The following is a 26,292-nucleotide window of genomic DNA, read 5'->3' as shown; positions in this document are numbered from 1 at the left end:
TCATTTTCACTTAATGAATGACTGAAAAGTGAGTGTTAGTTGCTCAGTACTATCTGACTCTTTGCGACTCCATGGGCTGTAACCCACCAGGCTCCTCTGTCCATGGAATTCTCCAGACAAGAATACTGGAGTGGTTAGTCATTTCTATCTCCAAGTGATCTTCCTGACCCAGGGATGGGACCTGGGTCTCCTGAATTGCAGGAAAATTTTTTACCATCTGAGCTGGCAGGGAAGCCCTAATGAATGACTGAAGACATTTGCAAATGATAGATCTGATCAGGAATGATGTGCAAAATATACCAAAACTCATACAATTCAGCATTAAACAAACAAAAATGGGCAGAGGCACTGAAGAGACATTATTTTTTCAAAGAAGATATGCAGATGGCCAATAGGCATACAAAAAGATTCTCAGCATCACTGATCTTCAGGAAATGCAAATCAAAATGTCAGTGAGATAGCACTTCACACCTGTCAGAATGGCTTTTATCAAAAAATAATAAATAACAAGTGTTGAGGAAGTTGTGGTAAAAGGTAAACTCATCCACTGTTGATGGGAGTATAAATTGGTATAGTCATTATGAAAAACAGTATGGAAATTTCTCAAAAACTTAAAAGTAGAACTACCATATGATCCACCAATTCCACCTCTGGGATTCTAAGAAAACCAAAACACTAATTCAAGAAGATATAAGCATTCTCTGTGTTCATTGAAGTCGTATGAAGCATTTAGAATGGCCAAGATATGGAAACAACCCAAACAGTGGTAACCAACAGAAATGCAGAAAAACAGATAAAGAAGATGTGAGATATATCTCAGATTTAGAGATATTATTCAACCATAAAAAAAGAATAAAATCTTGTCATTTGTGACGACATGGATGAACTTAAAGTATATTATGCTAAGTGAAATGTCAGATATAGAAAGACAAATACTTCATTATTTCGCTTATAGGTGGAAATACAAGTAAACAAATACAATAAACAGAAGCAGAGTCACAGATACAGAGAACAAACAGATTATTGCCAGTAAGGAGCTGGAGGAAGAAAAAAATAGGTTAGGGAGATTAAGAGATATAAACTTCCAGTTGCAAAATAAGTGAAGTGCTTAGTGTGGGGAAAATAGTCAATAATAATGTAATATCTTTATATAGTGGCATATTTTAACTAGACTTATTATAAAGATCATTTTGAAATTTACAGAAATACCAAATCATGTCCTGTAACAGGTACTTACCATAATGTTGTAGGCTAGTTACACTTCAAAAACAAACAAACAAACAAAAACAAGGTTATAGATAAATCAGAATAGTAGTTACCAGAGGTAGGAAGGGGAAATCGGATGAAAACAGCTGAAAGTTGTAAACTTAGAGTTATAGTATAAATAAGTACTGGGGATATATTATACAGCATGTAAATATAATTAATACTGTTGTATGTTATATATGAAACTTCTTAAGAGTATAGTTTTTTTTTTTTTTTTTTTTATTTTATAATATTTTTTTGTTTTTGTCATACAACAACATGAATCCGCCACGGGTGTACACGTTTTCTCAATCCTGAACCCCCCCCCACCTCCCTCCCCATACCATCCCTCTGGGTCATCTCCTGCAGCTCAATTCCAGAAAAATAAACGACCCAATCAAAAACTGGGCCAAATAACTAAATAACATTTCTTCGAAGAAGACATACAGATGGCTAACAAACACATGAAAAGATGCTCAACATCACTCATCATCAGAGAAATGCAAATAAAAACTACAATGAGGTACCATTTCATGCCAGTCAGAATGGCTGCAATCCAAAAGTCTACAAGCAATAAATGCTGGAGAGGGTGGGAGAAAAGGGAACCCTCTTACACTGTTGGTGGGAATGCAAACTAGTATAGCCACTATGGGGAACAGTGTGGAGATTCCTTAAAAAACTGGAAAGAGTATAAATTTTAAATGTTCTCAAAACAAGAAAAAATTTGTTCTATTTCTTTAATTTTGCATATATATGAGATGATGGATGTTCACTAAACTTACCATGATAATCATTTCATGACTGATGTAAGTCAGATCATTATGCTGCACACCTTCAACTGACATAGTGCTGTATGTCAATTATATCTCAATAAAACTGAAAGGGGAAATAACATAAAAAAAAAACACAAACAAACAGAAGAAATCAAAACTCCTTCAATGCCAACATATACATCATTCAACCAACTTTGTTTCCTCCAACCAAAAAATAAATAAATAAATAATAGCTCACTCTAGAGTGAGCACTGACCCTGCATTTATTTCAATAGTATAAATTCTTATGTCTAGGTTTTATAGGCCTAAAGAGATAGAACATCAATTAGCAAATCAAATATCACAGTAGTGTGTGGTATAGATATGACAAAGATATTTACATGAGGAAGAACTTCAGAGATAACAAATAAATGATTAACAATAGTAAATGACCAGTATTAAAATTTTTTCAGTGATATGTTTCAAATACCAATGTATTTAGCTAAGATTTTTTTTTTTAATACCACTTGCCAAGTACAGAGGGAATGGTCAAAAATACAGACAGACTCTAATTTCATGGAATTAACCATGAGGTCAATTAATTATTAACATACAATACATTTTATTAGTTTCAAAAGGATACATAAAGCTAGGGTAACTGATAACAGTATTTAGTGTAAAAAAAAAAAGTTTATAAAATAAATATTTAAGACCAGTATAAAAATTAACCTGAGTCATCCAAGAGAAGAGCTGAGGAACATACCTAGAGGCAAATATCTTGCTATGTTGATTCACCTAACCTCTGAAGAACTCAAAAAATCTGTTGTTTCTTACAGTGCCCTAGAAACCTCTCTAGGTGGATTGGCCACGATTTGCTTCCTCAAAATGAGGAGCCTTGCCAGTGTCCTCCAGACCCCTGAGACCTTATTCATACCAAGAAATCAGAAGAATCTCTGAATGGGAAAGCTGGGTTTAAGCCCTTCCTTTCCCTTGGCTTGGGATATATTCCTGTATTACATGACCATTCTGTCTAATACTGTCCCCTCTGTTTAGGTGGTTTCTCAGGAATTATCAGTATATCCTGGCTTTTCGCTTTGCCATTGAGGAGATCAGCAAGAACTCTCATCTCCTTCCCAACATGTCCTTGGGTTATGGTCTCTACAGTGCCCTTGAAAGTGACAACAGGACTCTGGAAGGTGCCCTGTTTTGGCTCTCTGAAGGGAAACAGACTGCCCCTAAGTACAACTGCCAGAGAGAGAGGAAATCTTTGACTGTAGTTACAAGAACTGCATCAGTATTTTCAGCCAAGATTGGAACACTTCTGGAGCTGTACAAAATGCCACAGGTGAGTGGGTCTGAGTTCTGGTGAGAGAAAATGTCTCTTTCCTGGTGTCTTTCACCCACATCCCATAAAAAAATAATGTAGAGATTGGGTGTATGCATTCCACTGAGTTATAAACACATTCTAGAGACTTCAGATGGTGAGTTATTCCCGGGGATGGGAGGTGATGGAAATGATCAGTCAGTACTTTAAAGTCCAAGTTCATGCACAGGGTCAAGGCACCCATCCCACTGTTCCAGGGAACATTGAGTGTGATGGTTTACTACTATTTACATCATAGGAAACACTCACAGCATAGGGAAACCCCTCACTCTAGGACAGGACCCTCTCAAGTAACAGCCAGAAGCCAGGGTCTTAGAGACATAGTAATAAGAAGCCTGGTTCCCTAACCTCAATATTGGACAACCCTGAAGGGTCATCCCAGAGCCCTGAGGACTGATTGAGATTCAGTTGTAATTGTCTTGTGGTTCAGCAGATCTTTTTCCCATTTCTGCCTTGCTCCTGTCCCCCAGGCATATAAGGAGGATACTCCATTAAACTTTCCACACAGGTCTGTCCATCTTAGGATCTCTTTCCAAGGACCAATCTGACCAGCAGCAAACAGGAGACATTACTTCTAAGCACAGCAGCATAGAATAGAAGAATGCTGTCCATGGAATATATTTAAAGAAAGCATGAAAGGGTAGGGCATTGTAATCTCTAGGATAATGTAGGTAACGCTGAGGTAGTACATTTAATCCATCATGAAGATTTAATAAGACAAGATTTACTTATTCTCAGCATTTACATGAAACATTAGTTGCTGGTAGAAGTAATCTCTTCTTCACAAGCCACCTGGGGCAAAGTTGATGGAAATACTACATTATTCTGGGTGCACCATCTGAAATGTCAGCTGCCATTGAAGGAGATAAAAAGCTCATGGGAATTTCACACATTCTCTTTTGGTTTTTTGTACCATATTTATATCATTTTTCAGAAGAAACTACTTGTCTTTTCCAAGAGTGAGGGATCTAGGAAACACAGTCTTCTGTGTGCCCAGAATGAAATAAGAACTATAGAATGTCCACTGGGTCTCTTTCCCTTCAGGAAATAATTTGGTCACTCTCCCTATAGCAGAGAGGACTGGTTCACCCTTTCCTCAAGGAAGACAGCCCCAAACCCACTAAGCATGGGTTAGAAAAATCATGTTCATCTTTTCTTGCTCAGATGACATATGGTCCTTTTAATTCTTCACTGAGTGATAAAGACTAATTTCCATCCATTTATCAGATGGCCAGGGAGGACAGCTATCTAATCCATGGAATGATTAGGCTGTTCTTGCATCTTGACTGGATATGCTTGGCACTATTTTTTCTCTGAAGATAAGAAAGGGAAGCAGGTTACTCGGGAAGCAGGTTACTCTGGAACCTGAAAGCAGAGATGATAAAGAAAAGCATACGTGTGGCTTTTACTGAAAAGCTCCCTACCATTAAGGAATTGTATCAATTAACTGATGTACATTCACTGACGATGCCCAGAATTTCATCTGTAAATGTGTATATACTACATGGTGATATGGGATGCTTCATTTCCATAGACAGGGGAGCAAGACTCTATTTAACCTCGGACAGAGTGCGGATTATGGCAGCAAAGGAAGATAGTATGTTGACTGAGATGAACTGCATACTGCACTCTTTCCATGGAGGTTTCTCCTTCTCACTTCAGAAGAGGGACATACAAAGTTTTAAACACTTGCTCAAGACAGTTAATCCTTCCCAATACCCGGAAGATTTTTACTTCAGTAATGTGTAACTGTGAAAGTGCTACACTCAATATGCCAGCAAATTTGGAAAACTCAGCAGTGGCTACAGGACTGGAAAAGGTCAGTTTTCATTCCAATCCCAAAGAAAGGCAATGTCAAAGAATGCTCAGACTACCGCATTCAATTGCACTCATCTCACACGCTAGTAAAGTAATGCACGAAATTCACCAAGCCAGACTTAAGCAGTAAGTGAACCGAGAACTTCCAGATGTTCAAGCTGGTTTTAGAAAAGGCAGAGGAACCAGAGATCAAATTGCCAACATCTGCTGGATCATGGAAAAAGCAAGAGAGTTCCAGGAAAACATCTATTTCGGCTTTATTGACTATGCCAAAGCCTTTGACTGTGTGGATCACAATAAACTGTGGAAAATTCTGAAAGACATGGGCATACCAGACCACCTGACCTCCTTCTTGAGAAACCTATATGCAGGTCAGGAAGCAACAATTAGAACTGGACATGGAACAAGAGACTGGTTCCAAATAGGAAAAGGAGTACGTCAAGACTGTATATTGTCACCCTGCTTATTTAACTTCTATGCAGAGTACATCATGAGAAATGCTGGGCTGGAAGAAGCACAAGCTGGAATCAAGATTGCAGGGAGAAATATCAATAACCTCAGATATGCAGATGACACCACCCTTATGGCAGAAAGTGAAGAGGAACTTAAAAGCCTCTTGATGAAAGTGAAAGAGGAGAGTGAAAAAGTTGGCTTAAAGCTCAACACTCAGAAAACGAAGATCATGGCATCCGGTCCCATCACTTCATGGGAAATAGATAGGGAAACAGTAGAAACAGCGTCAGACTTTATTTTTGTGGGCTCCCAAGTCACTGCAGATGGTGACTGCAGCCATGAAATTAAAAGACGCTTACTCCTTGGAAGGAAAGTTATGACCAACCTAGATAGCATATTGAAAAGCAGAGATATTACTTTGCCAACAAGGGTCCGTCTAGTCAAAGCTATGGTTTTCCCAGTAGTCATGTATGGATGTGAGAGTTGGACTGTGAAGAAAGCTGAGTGCCGAAGAATTGATGCTTTTGAAGTGTGGTGTTGGAGAAGACTCTTGAGAGTCCCTTGGACTGCAAGGAGATCCAACCAGTCCATCCTAAAAGAGACCAGTCCTGGGTGTTCATTGGAAGAACTGATGCTGAAGCTGAAACTCCAATACTTTGGCCACCTCATGCGAAGAGTTGACTCATTGGAAAAGACTCTGATGCTGGGAGGGATTGGGGGCAGAAGGAGAAGGGGACAACAGAGGATCGGGTGGCTGGATGGCATCACCGACTTGATGGACATGAGTTTGAGTGAACTTTGGGAGTTGGTGATGGACAGGAAGGCCTGGTGTGCTGTGATTTATGGGGTTGCAAGGAGTTGCACAGGACTGAGCGACTGAACTGAACTGAATTATAGATACATATATGACCAATGTGGAAGGACTGTGCATCCATTGTGCCTAATTCTGTGGACTTGAGTGAAACATATGGTGTATCTCAATAAAATATAACCATATATCTTCTGCTTTTCTATTCTTGACCTGCATCTGAAGGACAGTTATCTTCCAGGGTAGAATCATGGGTTCGTCTCCATCTCCTGGAGGTCCCATTTCTGTTTTCACCAGAAGCATTTCATGAACGGCTTGGGCCACTGCATACACAGCATTATAGGTGAAATAACTGGATTCAGACAAGGTCATCATGTCAGCAGAGAAGGCAATGGCACCCCACTCCAGTACGCTTGGAAGGTCCCAAGGACGGAGGAGATTGGTAGGCTGCAGTCCATGAGGTCGCAAAGAGTCAGACACCACTGAACGACTTCACTTTCATGCATTGGAGAAGGAAATGGCAACCCACTCCAACGTTCTTGCTTGGAGAAACCCAGGGATGGTGGAGTCTGGTGGGCAGCCATCTATGGGGTCGCACAGAGTCAGACACGACTGAAGCAACTTAGCAAACATATCATCATGTCAGAATTCCCTTGCATAAACACTATAGAAGGATTGGGTGGGCAGTAGAAGATATTTCCAAATTGTGATCCAGCAGGTGAATATGTAATAATTTGAAGCCACACATTCAGTTCAGTTCAGTCTCTCAGTCATGTCTGACTCTGTGACCCCATGAATTGCAGCACGTCAGGCTGCCCTGTCCATCACCAACTCCCGGAGTTCACTCAAACTCACATCCATCGAGTCAGTGATGCCATCCAGCCATCTCATCCTCTGTTGTCCCCTTTTCCTCCTGCCCCCAATCCCTCCCAGCATCAGAGTCTTTTCCAATGAGTCAACTTTTCGCATGGGGTGGCCAAAGTACTGGAGTTTCAGCTTCAGCATCATTCCTTCTAAAGAACACTCAGGACTGATCTCCTTCAGAATGGACTGGTTGGATCTCCTTGCAGTCCACGGGACTCTCAAGAGTCTTCTTCAACACCACACTTCAAAAGCATCAATTCTTCAGCGCTCAGCTTTCTTCACAGTCCAACTCTCACATCCATACATGACCAATGGAAAAACCATAGCCTTGATTAGATGGACCTTTGTCAGTAAAGTAATATCTCTGCTTTTCAATATGCTATCTAGGTTGGTCATAACTTTCCTTCCAAGGAGTAAGCGTCTTTTAATTTCATGGCTGCAGTCACCATCTGCAGTGACTTGGGAGCCCACAAAAATAAAGTCTGACGCTGTTTCTACTGTTTCCCCATCTATTTCCCATGAAGTGATGGGACCGGATGCCATGATCTTCGTTTTCTGAGTGTTGAGCTTTAAGCCAACTTTTTCACTCTCCTCTTTCACTTTCATCAAGAGGCTTTTAAGTTCCTCTTCACTTTCTGCCATAAGGGTGGTGTCATCTGCATATCTGAGGTTATTGATATTTCTCCCTGCAATCTTGATTCCAGCTTGTGCTTCTTCCAGCCCAGCATTTCTCATGATGTACTCTGCATAGAAGTTAAATAAGCAGGGTGACAATATACAGTCTTGACGTACTCCTTTTCCTATTTGGAACCAGTCTCTTGTTCCATGTCCAGTTCTAATTGTTGCTTCCTGACCTGCATATAGGTTTCTCAAGAGGGAGGTCAGGTGGTCTGGTATTCCCATGTCTTTCAGAATTTTCCACAGTTTATTGTGATCCACACAGTCAAAGGCTTTGGCATAGTCAATAAAGCCGAAATAGATGTTTTCCTGGAACTCTCTTGCTTTTTCCATGATCCAGCAGATGTTGGCAACTTGATCTCTGGTTCCTCTGCCTTTTCTAAAACCAGCTTGAACATCTGAAAGTTCACAGTTCACGTACTGCTTAAGTCTGGTTTGGAGAATTTTGAGCATTACTTTACTAGCGTGTGAGAAGAGTGCAATTATGTGGTAGTTTGAGCATTCTTTGGCATTGTCTTTCTTTGGGATTGGAATGAAAACTGACCTTTTCCAGTCCTGTAGCCACTGCTGAGTTTTCCAAATTTGCTGGCATATTGAGTGCAGCACTTTCACAGCATCATCTTTCAGGATTTGAAACAGCTCCACTGGAATTCCATCACCTCCACTAGCTGTGTTCATAGTGATGACTTCTAAGGCCCACTTGACTTCACATTCCAGGATGTCTGGCTCTAGATGAGTGATCACACCATCATGATTATCTGGGTCGTGAAGATCTTTTTGGTACAGTTCTTCTGTGTATTCTTGCCACCTCTTCTTAATATCTTCTGCTTCTGCTAGGTCCATACCCTTTCTCTCCTTTATCGAGCCCATCTTTGCATGAAATGTTCCCTTGGTGTCTCTAATTTTCTTGAAGAGATCTCTAGTCTTTCCCATTCTGTTGGTTTCCTCTATTTTTTTGCCTTGATGCTGAGGAAGGCTTTCTTATCTCTCCTTGCTATTCTTTGGAACTCTGCATTCAGATGCTTATATCTTTCCTTTTCTCCTTTGCTTTTCACTTCTCTTCTTTTCACAGCTATTTGTAAGGCCTCCCCAGACAGCCATTTTGCTTTTTTGAATTTCTTTTCCGTGGGGATGGTCTTGATCCCTGTCATGAACAAAACCATGAACCTCTGTCCATAGTTCATCAGGCACTCTGTCTATCAGATCTAGCCCCTTAAATCTATTTCTCACTTCCACTGTATAATCATAAGGGATTTGATTTAAGTCATACCTGAATGGTCTAGTGGTTTTCCCCACTTTCTTCAATTTAAGTCTGAAGTTGGCAATAAGGAGTTCATGATCTGAGCCACAGTCAGCCCCCAGTAATATAAAAATTACCTATATATGAATAAAGCTATGACAAATAAAGGAAAGGTTGATGTATTTTACTGAAATTTACAAGCAAAACCAATTATTATTAAGAAGATAATAATATATGAAATCAGATTTAATACAGCATTAACAGAAAGGAAAAATCTGACTTGAGTAGATATCTCTTCTTTGAGTGTAAGTACTAGAGGAAAGAAATGTAAATTCAAATCAGTAAGTAAAACCTCAGCCTCAATTATCCTATTGATTTAATATAAAAATGAAAACCAATCAAGGAAAATGTAAATTGAGTTTTCTGTCGAGTGAGTCAATGCCTAGGCAGATTGATAAGAAGTCTGGGGGGTCCCCAAAGAGAGAGGGGTGTGGGATTCTCAAGGAGGAGAAAAGGACAAATTTCTTTTTTTCCTCTACATTCCTTAGTCTTAGTCACATAAAACGTTTTTGTCTTTAAGCATGGAACTGATGATTACACAACAAACAACTCAGTTTAAACTGGTGCTAAGGATTATATAACAACAATGTATCCTGCTTGAGGACAGTTTCTCCTTCCTGAAAACATTCTGGCTAATCCTGTTATCTTAAAATGTAAATTATGGGAGTGGGTCTAGTAAGATCTTTACAACCTCCAGACATTCTTTTGATTCATTGCAATAACTAATTAAAAAGTATATAACTCCCTTGCTAACACTAGTGAGGGGGGCACTCTCCATCCCCCTTCTGATGTCTGTGTCAGAAGCTTTCTCTATCTCTTTTATACTTTAATAAGACTTTATTACACAAAAGCTCTGAGCTATCAAGCCTCATCTCTGGCCCCAGATTGAATTCTTCTCCTCTGGAGGCCAAGAATCCTGAAATCTTTCATGGTTCAGCAACAGCCTTTCACTATGAAACATGAATATGATGATGGACATTGCAAGGAGATGCTGATGAAAGGTCAGATACATCATAAGATGAATTTCTCAAGGTCTGTACCACTTTCCTTTTCTTCAGCATGAATGTTGCCTTTCTTACTGTGTTTTCTAGGGTCTTTCTTGGATATTCTTCTCTTCTTCCCTGGCAATCCCATCTGTCCTCAAGGCTAGTGGCAGTCTCTCCTCTGCTTTCTTCACAGTCTGCTTCTGTTTCTTGTCATCTCCAGAATTTTCCTGATTCCTAAAGAGAGGTTGCAAGAGAACCTGGTCTGTTTCTGGGCTCATCTATGATAGATATGGACATTCTTGGGCTTTTTTAGGACTAGTATGCAGACCTCCATCCACCCTTATACTGGCCAAAGGATTTATCAGGACTACTTGGTGCAACTGTTGTTAAGGTATTTGTAAAATACAAAGGACATACAAGCTCTCCTTCACTGCTGCAACCTGTAGTCCTTGAAGTCTCTTGATCTCCAAGGTGATCTCCTGTTGGCTGTTCCTGAACTCACTGTCATCCTGGGAAATTATTCTTGTCACTGACCTCTGGAACATGTAATTTCAGATACAATGCAGATACAAGCCTTACAGGGTAGCTAGAGCTGAAGCCAGTTTTCTGCTTGACCTATTTCATAGTCTCATTGTTTCCTCTGTGAAGTCGAGGCATATTTCTTGAGCTTTCTTTTTGAAATTAAAATATGTACTTTAAGTAAACTGAGGGACAAACACTATTATCCATGGTGAATGTCTCAGCTTATTCGGATATTCTATCATTTTTCTGTCCTGGATAAGCGTGCCATCACAATCAGCTGCAGGGTTTCTAAAACTCAGATTTCTGGACTTCAGTCCACATAGGTCTTAGGTGGGAATGGAGAATTTTCATTTCTAAGAGGTTCCTAGTTGATGTTGATAATGCTGGTACAGGTATTATACATTGAGAAAAGGATTTAGGGACATTACAAAGCTGGTGTGAGACAAAGAGGGAAATCTGATAATTACTATCCAAACCCAGGCCAATTTACAAATTGGTAAATTTTTAAATCTTTACTTTTTGGTATATTGAAAATCCATCCACTAACCATACTTTTGCAAGATGTCATCTTTTGAATGACCTCCTCTAATAGATTAGCAATGACAGTTTAAGATTCCTAATCCTTTCTCCATTAATTCAGGTATAGATTCCAGGCACAATGATCCATTTAAAACATAAATCTATTTTGTTTTATGTTTTAAAACATAAAACACCTTACCAGAACTATATATATGAAAATTTATTGTAAGAATTGACTCAGTAGCTTGATAGATGAAAAAGTCCCAGAAACTACCATCTCCAAACTAGAAAGCCAGAAAAGTCAGCAGTATACTTGATTCCAATTCCAAATGCTTGGGAACCAGGAGTTCTGAAGTCCAGAGGCAGGAAAATATGGATGTGCCAGTGAGGGAGAATGGATTAATCCTTCCTTCACTTTTTTCCATTTGGGCCCTGACCAAATAGCAAAACACCCACTCACATTCATGAAAGTGGATTTTTTTACTTGGTCTATGGAATCAAGTGCTAGTCTTTTCCAGAAACACCCTCAAGAACACACCTGAAACTGTGTACCTCATATTGGAACTCGAACCCATGGTCTTTTAATTAGAATGACTCACCTGGTGTCTGTTCTTACTGAGGCTCAGATCCTTCTTATCTTAGTGCAGAAGGAACTCAGGAAGAGGAACAGCAAGAGGCAAAGTGATAGGCAATAAATAGATTTATTAATATAGGATGCTTATAAGCAATGCAAAGAAGCAGGCAAGGGAGCTCTGCCCCAAGGATTAAGTGGGCCACAATTTTGTAATCAAAGGAAAGTGGGGGAGGAGGAAAAAACCCTCTTCTCTGAGTAGACCTCAGACTTACATTACTAGTTCCTCCTCTGTAGGGCAGGAGAGTGTTAGAACCTATGAGGTCAAACTAGGATTATCATAGAGCTTATTCAAGTCAGTAGAAAAGTAGTGAAATTTTTCTTTCACCATATGGCCTTATTGTAAAACTGTTCCTTTTTAAAAATCAAAGTTTTTTATTCTGTCTGTCGGACTGGAAGAAACACAAGCTGGAATCAAGATTGCCAGGAGAAATGTCAATAACCTCACATATGCAGATGACACCATCTTTATGGCAGAAAGTGAAGAGGAACTAAAAAGCCTCTTGATGAAAGTGAAAGTGGAGAGTGAAAAAGTTGGCTTAAAGCTCAACATTCAGAAAACGAAGATCATGGCATCTGGTCCCATCACTTCATGGGAAATAGATGGGGAAACAGTGGAAACAGCATCAGACTTTATTTTGGGGGGCTCCAAAATCACTGCAGATGGTGATTGCAGCCATGAAATTAAAAGACGCTTACTCCTTGGAAGAAAAGTTATGACCAACCTAGATAGCATATTCAAAAACAGAGACATTACTTTGCCGACTAAGGTCCGTCTAATCAAGGCTATGGTTTTTCCATTGGTCATGTATGGATGTGAGAGTTGGACTGTGAAGAAGGCTGAGTGCCAAAGAATTGATGCTGTGTGGTGTTGGAGAAGACTCTTGAGAGTCCCTTGGACTGCAAATCCAACCAGTCCATTCTAAAGGAGATCAATCCTGGGTTTTCATTGGAAGGACTAATGCTGAAGCTGAAACTCCAATACTTTGGCCACCTCATGCGAAGAATTGATTCATTGGAAAAGACTCTGATGCTGGGAGGGATTGAGAGCTGGAGGAGAAGGGGACGACAGAGGATGAGATGGCTGGATGGCATCACTGACTCAATGGACGTGAGTCTGAGTGAATTCCGGGAGTTAGTGATGGACAGGGAGGCCTGGCATGCTGTGATTCATGGGGTCACAAAGAGTCGGACACGACTGAGCGACTAAACTGAACTGAACTAGAAATGAAACTAAAAATTTTGGTAATTAAGAAGATATTGATTCTACACTTTTTACCTGGATTACTAAAGAGTAAGGCAGAGCAAATATTTCAACAGAAACTGAGAGTGAAAAATAATAAATAATACAGACTTAAAATGGAAGAGAGATATGATTAAAAGGGGAACAGAGAGAAAGTATGGAAGAATTGATATTGAAACAGAGCAAGACCTTATGGTGCTTCACCATTCCCCCCATGTCCTCAGGTTGCCTTTTGTCTGTGGAAAAATTTTAGTCAAAAATAAGTTTAAGCAGAGAAATGAGAAAATGCAGGAATAAAGGAAAAGAGTCCAACAAGAATAAGTAATTTAGTTTAGTCATTAAGCAAGTAAATAAGTAAGTGTTAATCGTTCAGTCATGCCCGACTCTTTGCGACCCCATGAACTGCAGCCCACCAGGCTCCTCTGTCCGTGGGATTTTCTGGGCAAGAATGCTGGAGTGGGTTGCCATTTCCTTCTGCAGGGGATCTTTCCGACCCAGGGATTGAACCCAGGTCTCTTGCACTGCAGGCAGGTTCTTTACTGACTGAGCTACAAGGGAGTCTTTTAATTCTTCCTCAAGTGCTATAAATACATTTTGAATGCACCCTCTGAGCTAGATACTGAAACTTTCAACATGTGAAAGAAGTTAACTATAGCCAAGACATAATCTGACATAATTCTGGGAATTTTCCTCAAGGAAATGGGAACAAACCAACTCTGAAGATACAGACTGCTAAATCGCTTCAGTCGTGTCCGACTGTGTGCGACCCCATAGACGGCAGCCCACCAGGCCCCCTCATCCCTGGGACTCTCCAGACAAGAATACTGAAGTGGGTTGCCATTTTCTTTTCCAGTGCATGAAAGTGAAAAGTGAAAGTGAAGTCGCTCAGTCATGTCTGACTCTTAACGACCCCATGGACTGCAGCCTACCAGGCTCCTCCGTCCACAGGATTTTCCAGACAAGAGTACTGGAGTGGGGTGCCATTGCCTTCTCCAGGGATAAAGACTAATTCTACTTAAAACCAAATAGATGGGGAAACAGTGTAAACTGGTTGACTTTATTTTGGGGGGCTCCAAAATCACTGCAGATGGTGATTGCAGCCATGAAATTAAAAGATGCTTACTCCTTGGAAGGAAAGTTATGACCAACCTAGACAGCATATTCAAAAGCAGAGACATTACCTTGTCAACAACCGTCCATCTAGTCAAGGCTATGGTTTTTCCAGTGGTCATATATGGATATGAGAGTTGGACTATAAAGAAAGCACTCAAGAATTGATGCTTTTGAACTGTGGTGTTGGAGAAGACTCTTGAGAGTCCCTTGGAGTTCAAGGAGATCCAACCAGTCCATTCTAAAGGAGATCAGTCCTGGGTGTTCATTGGAAGGACTGATGCTGAAGCTGAAACTCCAGTACTTTGGCCACCTGATGCAAAGAGCTGACTCATTGGAAAAGACCCTGTTGCTGGGAAAGATTGAGGGCAGGAGGAGAAGGGGACGATGGAGGATGAGATTGTTGGATGGCATCACCAACGTAATGGACATGGGTTTGGGTGAACTCCAGGAGTTGGTGATGGACAGAGAGGCCTGGCTGCTGCAGTTCATGGGGTCGCAAAGAGTCGGACAAACTGAGCAACTGAACTGAACTGAACAACTTAAAACAATCAAGATGACACTGGTCACACTACTGCATGACCAATTTCAAGATGACTGTCAGAGCTGACCGTGCTGTTTCTGCATGTAGCCTCCCTCTGTCAATAAAAGCTAGTACTCCCTGAGTATGAGGTCAGAAGTTGGCCTTTGGATAGGCGTCCTCTCTCCTCCACCCCCATTTCTGGTATTCATAATAAAGCAAATTTTCCTTTCTACCAACCTTGCCTCTTTAGTGGCTTTTAATGGTAAATAGCTGGACCCCACTTTCAGTCACAAAAGCACATTTCATATTGGTGAAAGGCATCCACCTACATAATGCAGCAACATTAGCTTACACAAGTATATGCAGAAGAAACAATGAAAAGCTATCCTATGGTCTAAAAGCCAAAATTAACCTAATGAATCTGTAGAGAATACAGAAGCCAAACATGCAAGAAAAAGCTTAATTTTTGACACTGATATTGAAACAAAATAAGATAAGTACTAACAGAACACTATTTTTAAAGTGTGATAATTATCATATCAAACCAGAATTCTATATCAAGCATCAATGTTGCCCCAAGTAAAGATGTCTTTAAAAACTGAAAGTGAAATATTTCATTGTTAACAGCTTTGAATTAGACAAAATACTAGAGTGAGATATTAAGCCCCAAGGAAAATAATCCCAGATTGAAAATTAGGAATGCAGGATGGAATGAGGAGGAAAAGAAGCAATGATTAGGAAATAAATATAAATTTAATTTTGTTTTATAAAGAACTAGTTACATCTCTGCTAAAGAGTCAGACATGACTTACTGACTAAACAGCAGTAACAGATAACATCTCATGGAAATTAAAACATAGATAGAATTAAAATGCATTGCAGAAATAATAAAACACTCAGGAAAGTGTAATGGAATTTAAAGTGTTCTAAGGTTTTAGACTTTGGCAAAGGCGGTGAAAGTATTAGACTTTAAGTGTATTAGACTATTAAGTGAAAGATTCATAGTTTAATCACAAATGTAATTATACCCAGATTTGTATATGATTAGGATTAACAAATTTATTAGGGAATCCTGGAATAATAAAAGTGAAGTGAAAAGAGTAAAGAGACTATTTAGGTCAAAGGGTAAGGAAAAAGCAATACAGTTGTGATCATTTCAAATTTCAGTAATTAGGTGAAATGTAAATGCCCAAAACACTAATTTTGTTGTAGTGGCTGTATGATATAGATATTATAGTCTTGTCAATAAGTTTTTTGACATTTTTTATTGAAAAACATTAAACAGTCTCTATTTTTTCCTATGAAAGCATAACTTATCTGAAAAGTTTTATATCAAGAAGCTTCCATTCTTATTTTTGCAGAATATATTCCATAGCGGGAGAAAAAGGAAACATAAAATGTTGACATAAACTCTAAGTAACACTCCCCATGTACAAACATATTACATTTTTTTCATCTAGGACATTATGCAAATATCAATAGCCCCATATTTTTTCTTTTAGAATCTCTTCAATCTCATTAATCTAAAATAGGGTGTGTCTGGGTTATCTACCGATTGGATTATCCACTCTGTTAGTTTATAAAAGGGTAATCAGAGGCAGAAGTCGCTACTATCTCCAGCAAGCTACTGGTTGCCTTCTCAGGTGTGGGTCACAGGACAGCTCTTGGAACTGGGAGAACCAGTATTCACAAATCAGACTGTTCCGGTAAGTGTGGCATTTTTATTGATGGCAAGAATGTCCTTTTGTATCCTTTTTTCTTTGGTAAAATCTCTTCTTAAGTTAGCAGATTTTACTCTTAAAAAAAGAAGCTACCTTATTGAAGTTATTTCCTTGGTGTTAGTATTAAGAAGGTGGAGAAGGCAATGGCACCCCACTCCAGTACTCTTGCCTGGGGTTGCTAAGAGTCGGACATGACTGAGTGACTTCAATTTCACTTTTCACTTTTCACTTTCATGCATTGGAGAAGGAAATGGCAACCCACTCCAGTGTTCTTGCCTGGGGAATCCCAAGGACGGAGGAGCCTGGTAGGCTGCCGTCTATGGGGTCGCACAGAGTTGGACATGACTGAAGCGACTTAGCAGCAGCAACAGCAGTATTAAGAAATAGTTTTATATACCTTCATATATGAAACTTTCTTGGGATAGTAGTCCAGATTTTAGTTTTTTAATTTTTATTTATGATTCATCGTTTTACATACCTCTGTATATGAAACTTCTTGGGAATAACAGTCCAGATTTTAGATTTTAATTTTTATTATAACTGTGCTGGGTCTTCATTACTTTCAGCCTTTCTCTAGTTGCAGTGCATGTGCTTTTCTTGTTGCAGAGCATGGGCTCTAAGGTATATGGGGTTCAGTAGTTGTAGCTCAAGGGCTCTAGGGTGTGGGCTCAGTTGCTCCATGGCATGAGGAATCTTCCCAGGATATGGATCGAACCTGTGTCCCCTCCATTGGCAGGAGTATTCATAACCCCTGGACCACCAGGCAAGCCCCAACATTTTAGGTTTTAAAATCAACGTCCCTGGAAAGCAAAGTAGTGTTTATCCCTGTGTTGCATAAATTGTTCTCTCTATCTCAAAACTCCTTAGTTACAATGTTTTTTTCCCAGTTTTCCTTTCTTCCCTTTATGTTTTGGTATCTTAGTTCCCCAACCAGGTATTGAATCCAGGCCACAGCAGTCAAAGTGATGAGTCCTAAACACTGGACCCCCAGGGAACTCTACCCCCATCCTTTTTCTTCTTTGCTCAGATATCAGGAGTCAGACTTCCCATAATCTCATCATCATCTGAAATTGTAGTTAATTCTCCCTCCCTTTTGCCTTTCTGCTCTTGCTCTATGTCTCCTATCTCTGCATTGGCCTTACTGATTGTCAGAATCCTTATTCATACCTTGCACTAGAGTAGACATTCTTTAGTCTATTAACACTTCTATCTCATCAGGATTAAAGTAAATTGGGGCAGTAACTTTGTTAAGTGGAATTACGAATCCTGGGTTTTAGTCCACAACTTGGCATAATATTAGGTGTTCTGTAAATGAGAGGATCAACTAACTTTCCCTCCAGACTCAAACATCTTGAGTGTTTTAAGAGGCAGTGTTAATAATTATGGCAGAACAGCAGGAATGGAATTTGATTTTTTTCTCCCCTTAAAAATACCAGTGTGACAGAAATTTCAAAGAAAGTGTACACTGAGCTTTACATCTTAAAGAGATTATTGTGGCTAGAGTCCTCTTTTTTCCTTTGTGTGTGTTTATTTTTTTAATATAAATTTATTTATTTTAATTGGAGGTTAATTACTTTACAATATTGTATTGGTTTTGCCATACATCAACATGAGTCTTAAAATAGATTACACAGAGAAAAATGATTTGAAAAGCTTTGATTGCAGTCCACCACAAGAGATTATCAATGCTTAACTATAGTGAACTTATTTGAAAATGTAGAAAATTTTTCTTTTTTGGTGTGGATAGTTTTCTCTCAAAATTCTGAGCATTTCCTAAGAACTAAACATATTGATGTTGCTATATGTCAGTGTTAAACATTAAAGTCTAGGTCAATCTTGTCTTCATTGGATATCCAATTTAGTGAGAAAAACAGTATGAAATAAAAGATAGTAATATATGTACAATCTAAAATTGAAAAAAATAATAGAAAGTGTAACATTAATTTGGATTCCTAAATCAGGAAAAATCATTCATGTAAATGATGTTTTGCAGGAAAATTGAAAGGTGCTCAAGAATTTCAAAGGGTGGCCCCAGGTGGTTGTGAAGGTGCTCTTAGAAGGTGTTGTTCCTGGAGCAGTGAGTGTTCTCCCTGCAGATCTGGGGTGAGTTAGGTTCTAGTTTCTTGTTACCTCAGCATTGTGAACAGTCAGGTTGCTGAGCTTTCCCAGAGATCTCCCTCATCTCCCTTACCTTCCCTCACCAGGAAAATGGCTGCAGTGATGGAGTCCAAGATCGAGCAAAGTTTCCAAACTGTTATTTCTTGGAGGAAGAAGGAACAAGAACAATTCCGTAAACTCTTTATTGGTGGCTTGAGCTCTGAAACCACAGAAGAAAGTCTGAGGAATTACTACAAGCAGTGGGGAAAGCTTATAAGCTGTGAGATCATAAGGGACCCTGCAAGCAAAAGATCAAGAGGGTTTGGTTTTGTCACCTTTTCATCCATGGCTGAAGTGGATGCTGCCATGGCTGCCAGACCTCATTCTATTGATGGGAAAGTAATTGCCCCCAAACGTGCTGTCCCAAGAGAGGAATCTGGGCAGCGAGGGGTTTTCCTAACTGTGAAGAAGCTGTTTGTTGGTGGAATTGAAGATACTGAGGAACACCATCTTAGAGATTACTTTGAGAAATATGGAAAAATCGATGCCATTGAGATAATTACTGATAGAGAGTCTGGAAGAAAAAGAGGCTTTGCATTTGTGACTTTTGATGACCATGATCCCGTGGATAAGATTGTGTTGCAGAAAAACCATACTATCAACGGCCATCATGCAGAAGTAAGAAAGGCCTTTTCTCGACCTAAAAGGCAACAAGTCCAGAGTTCTAGAAGTGGAAGGGGAGACAAAGCTGGTTTTGGAGATTCTCCTGGTGATGATGGAAAGGTTGGACCAGGGTCAGGACGAGGAAGTAGCTTTGGAGGACGATCTGATGGATTGAGAAGTGGTCAGTGGACTTGGTCATGGTTATAATAGGTGTGGAGGATGACCAGGAAGTAGCAATTTGGGAGTTAGCCCTGGTTATGGAGGAGGAAAAGGAGTTTATGGTGGTGGAAGACTTGGATATGGATTGACAAGAGGATCTTTAGCTTCCTATTTTATGTGGACTTGACTGTATAAATGGCAACCCACTCCAGTACTCTTGCCTGGAGAATCCCATGGACGGAGGAGCTTGGTGCAGGCTACTGTCCATCGGGTCCCAAAGAGTTGGGCACGACTGAGTGACTTCACTTTCACTTTCTGACTGTGTAAAGAGGAGAGGATAAGAGCCCAGAGGTAATAGGGCAGCTTTAGGTTATCCAAATAATTAATGACTTTAAGGAAACTCTTCTCAGTCATGCCATGACTGTGGCAGTGATGTAGCAGAAGACACCAGAACAGATGCAGAGAGTCATTTGTGAATGGATTGGTTTACTTAAGAACGTCACCTTACTATGGAGGAAAGAATGAAAAAAATTGCTTTTGAGACAGTTGCCCAACTTTTTGTTTCTTTCAAGAGGATAGAAGCATCCCTTCTTTGATAACATTAATTTTTTTTAGTGTCCAGTGACATGTGAACCTGTTTTCAAGATTTTTCTGGCAAAGTTTGGAAAAACTGTTTTCTAGGATCATGGTATAATAAGACATTTTAAAAACTGAAGTGTCTTATAGTATTAAGAAGTTGTTGTACATTTATGATTTAATAAAGACCTCTAAAGGAAAAACAGCTATTCTCTTTCAGTGATGTTTTTGCATTTTATTCTTTTTAATAAATGCTTCTTCATTTTATGAGATCATTGACATACAGCACCATATATTTAAATATGCAGCACAATGATAAGATTTATATGTATTGTAAACTGATTGCTAAGATAATCCTTAACTTTCAGTGTTAACTATGGCCCTCATGTACATTACTTCTATGTTTATCTTAAAACTGAATGTATTTTTTTAATTGAAGAATGATTGCTTTACAGAAATTAACAGGATTTTCTGTCAAACATCAACATGAATCAGCCATAAGTGTATATATGTTCCCTGCCACTTGAACCTCCCTCCCATCTCCCCCCACATCCCACTCCTCTAGGTTGATACAGAGCCCCTGTTTGAGTTCCCTGAGTCATACAGAAAATTATGGTTATCTAATTTACATATGGTAACATATGTTTCCATGTTACTCTGTCCATACATCCCACCCTCTCCTCCCCCAAGCTGTGTCCATAAGTCTATTCCCTACGTCTGTTTCTTCATTGTTGCCCTGCAAATAAATAAATTCATTAGTACCATCTTTCTAGACTCCATATATATGCATTAATATGCAATATTTATCTTTCTCTTTCTGTATTACTTCACTGTGTATAATAGGCTCGAGATTCATCCATCTCGTTAGAGCTGACTCAAAAGAAATGCATTCCTTTTTATGGCTGAGGAATATTCCATTGTGCATATGTACCACGGTTTCTTTATCCCTGCATCTATCCATAGATGTCCAGGCTGTTTCCATGTTCTAGCTATTGATGAACATCGCGGTACATGTGTCCTTTTCAATCTTGGCTTCCTCAGGTTATATGCATAGCAGTGGGATTGCTGGGTCAGATGGTGGTTTTGTTCCTAGTTATTTAAGGAATCTCCATACTATCTTCCATAGTGGCTGAATCAGTTTACATTTCCACCAACAGTGAAAGAGGGTTCCTTTTTCTGCATACCCTCTCTATCATTTATTATTTGTAGACTTTTTAATGATGGCCAGTCTGACAGATGTGAGGTGATCTCATTACAGTTTTGACTAGCATTTCTTTAATAATGAGCAATGTTGAGCATCTTTTCATGTTTGTTAGCCAACTGTATGTATTCTTTGGAGAAATGTCTAAGTCTTTTCTCCACTTTTTGATTGGGTAGTCTGTTTTTCTGGTATGGAGTGGTATGAGCTGGTTGTATATTTTGGAAATTCTATGTCAGTTGCTTCATTTTCTATTTTATCCCATCATGAAGGTTGTCTTTTCACCTTGCTTATAGTTTCCTTTGCTATCCAAAAACTTTTGTTTAATTAAGTCCCACTTGTTTATTTTTGTTTTTATTTCCATTACTTGAGGTGGGTCATAGACAGTCTTGCTTTGATGAGTGTTCTGCCTACGTTTTCCCCTAATAGTTTTATAGTATCTGGTCTTACATTTAGATCTTTAATCCATTTTGAGTTTATCTTTGTGTATGGTATTAGGAAGTGTTCTAAATTCATTCTTTTACATATGGTTGTACAGTTTTCCCAGCACCACATATTGAAGGGGCTATCTTTGCCCCATTGTATATTCATGCCTCCTTTGTCAAAAATAAGATACCCATAGGTGTGTGGGTTTATTTTTGGGCTCTTTTTCCATTGATCTATATTTCTATTTTTCTCCCAGTACCATACTGTTTCAGTGTTAATATATAGGAATGCAAATGATTTCTGTGTATTGATTTTGTATCCTACGAATTTGCTAAATTCACTGATTAGCTGTAGTAATTTTCTGATAGTATCCTTAGGGTTTTCTATGTATAGTATTGTATCATCTGCAAACAGTGAGAGCTTTAATTCTTCTTTTCCAATATGGATTCTTTTTATTTCTTTTGTTTCTCTGATTCCCATAGCTAAGACTTCCCAAACTGTGTTAATAATAGTGGTGAGAGTGGACACATTTGTCTTATTCATGATCTTAGAGAGAATGCTTTCAGTTTTTAACCATTGAGAATAATGATTGCTGCAGACTTATCATATATCAGTTCAGTTCAGTTACTCAGTCAAGTCCAACTCTTTGCAACCCCATGGATTGCAGCACACCAGGCTTCCCTATTCATCACAAACTCCCAGAGCTTACTCAAACTCATGTCCATCCAGTCAGTGATGTCATCCAACCATCTCATCCTCTGTTGTCCCCTTCTCCTCCCACCTTCAATCTTTCCCGGCATCAGGGTCTTTACCAGTGAGTTATTTCTTCGCATCAGGTAGCCAAAGTATTGGAGTTTCAGCTTCAACATCAGTCCTTCCAAAGAGTATTCAGGACTTACTTCCTTTAGGATGGACTGATTGGATCTCCTTGCAGTCCAAAGGACTCTCAAGAGTCTTCTCCAACATCACAGTTCAAAAGCATCAATTCTTTGGCGCTCAGCTTTCTTTATAGTCCAACTCACATCCATACATGACTACTGGAAAAACCATACCCTTGACAAGATGGACCTTTGTTGGCAAAGTAATATCTCTGCTTTTAAATATGCTGTCTAGATTGGTCGTATCTTTTCTTCCAAGGAGTAAAGTCTATATATGATATGTTGAGGTAGGTTCCTTCTATGCCCATTTTTTGAAGAGTTTTTACCATAAAAGCTCTTTTTATGAGTCAAAGGCTTTTTCTTCATCTATTATGATTTTCATATGACTTTTATCTTTCAATATGTTAATATGGTGTATCACATTGATTTTCTATATATTGAATACTTGCATCCCTGGAATAAACCTAACTTGATCATGGTGTATGAGCTTTTTAATGTGCTGTTGAATTTTTGTTTGCTAGAATTTTGTTGATGATTTTTGCATCTATGTTCATCAGTGATATTGGCCTGTAGTTTTCTTGTTTGTGTTGTCTTTTTCTGATTTTGGTGTCAGGGTAATGATGGCCTCATAGAATGAGTTTGGTAGTGTTCCTTCCTCTGCAACTTTCTTAAAGAGCTTTAGAAGGATAGACATTAGCTCTTCTCTAAATGTTTGATAGAATTCACCTGTGAAGCCATCTGGTCCTGGGCTTTTGTTTTTAAGTAGATTTTTTATCAGTTTTGATTTCATGGTTGTAATTGAGTTGTTCATAATTTCTATTTCTTCCTGGTTCAGTCTTGGAAGACTGAAATTTTCTAAGAATCTGTCCATTTCTTCCAGATTATCCATTTTATTGCCATACAGTTGCTCATAGTAGCCTCTTATACTCCTTTGTATTTCTGCATGGTCTGTTTTAAGTTCTCCTTTTCCATTTATATTATTTTATATTATAATTTATATTATTTTTCATTTATAATTTTGTTGATTTGATTTCTTTTCTCATTTTTTCTTGATGAGTCTGGCTAAAAAGACTTGTCCATTTTGTTTATCTTCTCAAAGAAACAGCTTTTAGTTTTATTAATCTTTGCTATTTTTTTTTTCAATTCTCTTTCATTTATTTCTGCTCTGATCTTTATTTCTTTCCTTCTGCTAACTTTGGGTTTTCGTTCTTATTTTTCCAGCTGTTTTAGGTGTAAAGTTAGGTTGTCTATTCAGTGTTTTTCTTTTATTTCTTGAGGTAAGATTGTATTACTGAACTTCCCTTTTAGAACTGCTTTTGCTGCATCCCATAGGTTTTGAGTTGTTGTGTTTTCATTGTCATTTGTTTCTGGAAATTTTCTTAGTTTCACTTTTTATTTCTTCAGTAACCTGTTGGTTATTTATAAATGTATTGTTTAATCTCCATGTGTTTGTGTTTTTTAGTCTTTTTTGTTGTAGCTGATATCTAGGCTCATAGTGTTGTCATCAGGAAAGATGCTTGATATGATATCAATCTTCTTAAATTTACTGAAAGTTGATTTGTAGTCTATCCTGGAGAATGTTCCATGAGCACTTGAGAAAAGATGTATTCTTCATTTGGATGGAATGTCCTGAAGATATCAATGAGATCCATCTGGTCTAATGTGTCATTTAAGACTTGTACTTCCTTATTAATTTTCTGTTTTGATGATATTTCCTTTGGTACAAGTAGGGGGTTAAAGTCTCCTACTACTATTGTGTTACTGTGAATTTCTCAATTTATGTCTGTTAGTGTTTGCCTTATCTCTCGAGTTACCCCTATGTTGGGTGCATAGATTTTACAATTATTATGTCTTCCTCATGGATTGACCCCTTGATTATTACATAGCGTCCTTCCTGATCTCTTGTAGTATTCTTTATTTTAAGGTCTATTTTGTCTGATACGAGGATTGCTACTCCAGCTTTCTTTTGACTTTCACTTCCATGAAATATTTTTTCATCCTCTCATTTTCAGTCTATATGTGTCTTTAGGTCTGAAGTGGGTTTCTTGTAGACAGCATATATATGGGTCTTGTTGTACCCATTCAACCAGTCTATGTCTTGGTTGAAGCATTTAATTCATTTATATTTAAAGTAATTATTGATATATATGCTCCTATTGCCATTTTCTTAATTGTTTGGGATTTGTTTTTGTAGATCTTTTCCTTCTCTTGTATTCCCTGAATATATAAGTCCCTTAACATTTGTTGTAAAGCTGGTTTGGTGGTAGTAAATTTTCTTAACTTTTGTTTGTCTATAAAGCTTGATTTCTCCATCAATTTTGAATGAGATGCCAGCTAGGTAGAATAATGTTGGTTGTAGGTTTTTGTCTTTCAGTATTTTAAATACATCCTGCCATTCCCTTCTGGCCTTCAGAGTTTCTGCTGAAAGGTCAGCTGTTAAACATAGGGGTTTCCCTTGTATGTTACTTGTTGCTTTTCTCTTGCTGCTTTCAATATTCTTTCTTTGTGCTAAATATTTGTTAGTTTGATTAGTATGTGTCTTGGCATGTTTCTTCTTTCTTTTGTCATATATGGGACTCTTTGCACTTCATGGACTTGATTGACTATTTCCTTTCCCACGTTGGGGGAATTTTCAACTGCAATCTCTTCAAAAATTTTCTCATACACTTCCTTTTTCTCTTTTTCTTCTGGGACCCCTATAATTTGAACGTTGGTGCATTTAATATTGTCCCAGAGGTCTCTGAGACTATTCTCAATTCTTTTCATTCTTTTTCCTTTATTCTGCTCTTCAGCAGTTATTTCCACCATTTTACTTTCCAGCTCACTGATCCATTTTTCTGCTTCAGATATTGTGCTATTGATTCCTTCTAGAGTATTTTTAATTTCAGTAATTGTGTTGCTTGTCCCTGTATGTTTATTCTTTAATTCTTCTAGGCCTTGTTCATTGATTCTTTCATTTTCTACATTCTATTTTCAAGGTTTTGGATCATCTGTACTATCATTATTCTGAATTCTTTTTCAGGTAGTTTGCCTATTTTCTCTTCATTTATTTGGACTTGTGTGTTTTTAGGTTGTTCCTTCCTTTGTGCAATATTTCTCTGTCTTTCCTTTTTTTTTTTTAAACTTACTGTGTTTGAGGTCTCTTCAAGGTTGAATTTTTTCTTTCTTGGTTTCTGGCCTCATTAGTTTGGTCCAGTTGTGTAAGCTTTGTGTAGGGTGTGATTTTTGCTTGTATTATGGTGGGTGGAGGTAAGGTGTTTTTTTCCTCTCCTCTGATGGGCAGGCTGAGTGAGATGGTAATCCTGTATGCTGATGATTGGATTTGTATTTTTGTCTTGTTTGTTGTTTGGGTGAGGGTGCAAAGTGTGCTACTGGTAGTTGGGTGATGATTGGTCTTGTATACAAGCAGTTGCCTTTGTGGAATTCTCATTATTTGATAATCCCTAGGGTTAAGAGTTCTCTGGTAGTCTAGGGTCTTGGAGTCAGCACTCCCACTCAAAAGGCTCAGGGCTTGATCTCTGGCTGGGAACAGAAATTCCACATGTGGTTTGTTATGGCATTAAATGAGATTAAAATAAATACACAAAAAAAGAGGAAGAAAACAAACACCCCAGGCAAATGACAATTACAAAATCAGGTAAATAATAACTAAAATAATGAAATATACATATACATATACACCTATAAGCAGAACCAAAACAGTCCAAAAAAATTAAGCATAATAGATTGACCCCGCAA

At 38.5% G+C, this 26,292-nt stretch overlaps 1 protein-coding gene across 1 annotated transcript; it reads left to right on the top strand.

Annotated features, from left to right (window-relative positions):
* Positions 1-1,215: 1,215 nt before the first annotated feature.
* LOC120864505 (heterogeneous nuclear ribonucleoproteins A2/B1-like) lies at positions 1,216-19,663 on the top strand. Its single transcript, XM_040241575.1, is given in 5 exon segments — positions 1,216-1,229; positions 3,051-3,342; positions 18,563-18,660; positions 18,762-19,503; positions 19,505-19,663. Coding segments are annotated over 5 exon segments (1,305 nt in total).
* The last annotated feature ends 6,629 nt before the right edge of the window (positions 19,664-26,292 follow it).

The sequence above is a fragment of the Oryx dammah genome, unplaced genomic scaffold (assembly GCF_014754425.2).
Source record: "Oryx dammah isolate SB20612 unplaced genomic scaffold, SCBI_Odam_1.1 HiC_scaffold_5, whole genome shotgun sequence".
Classification (NCBI taxonomy): Eukaryota; Metazoa; Chordata; class Mammalia; order Artiodactyla; family Bovidae; genus Oryx; species Oryx dammah.
Note: the sequence above shows the minus strand (reverse complement) of the source record. Positions and strands in the feature narration are given on the sequence as shown.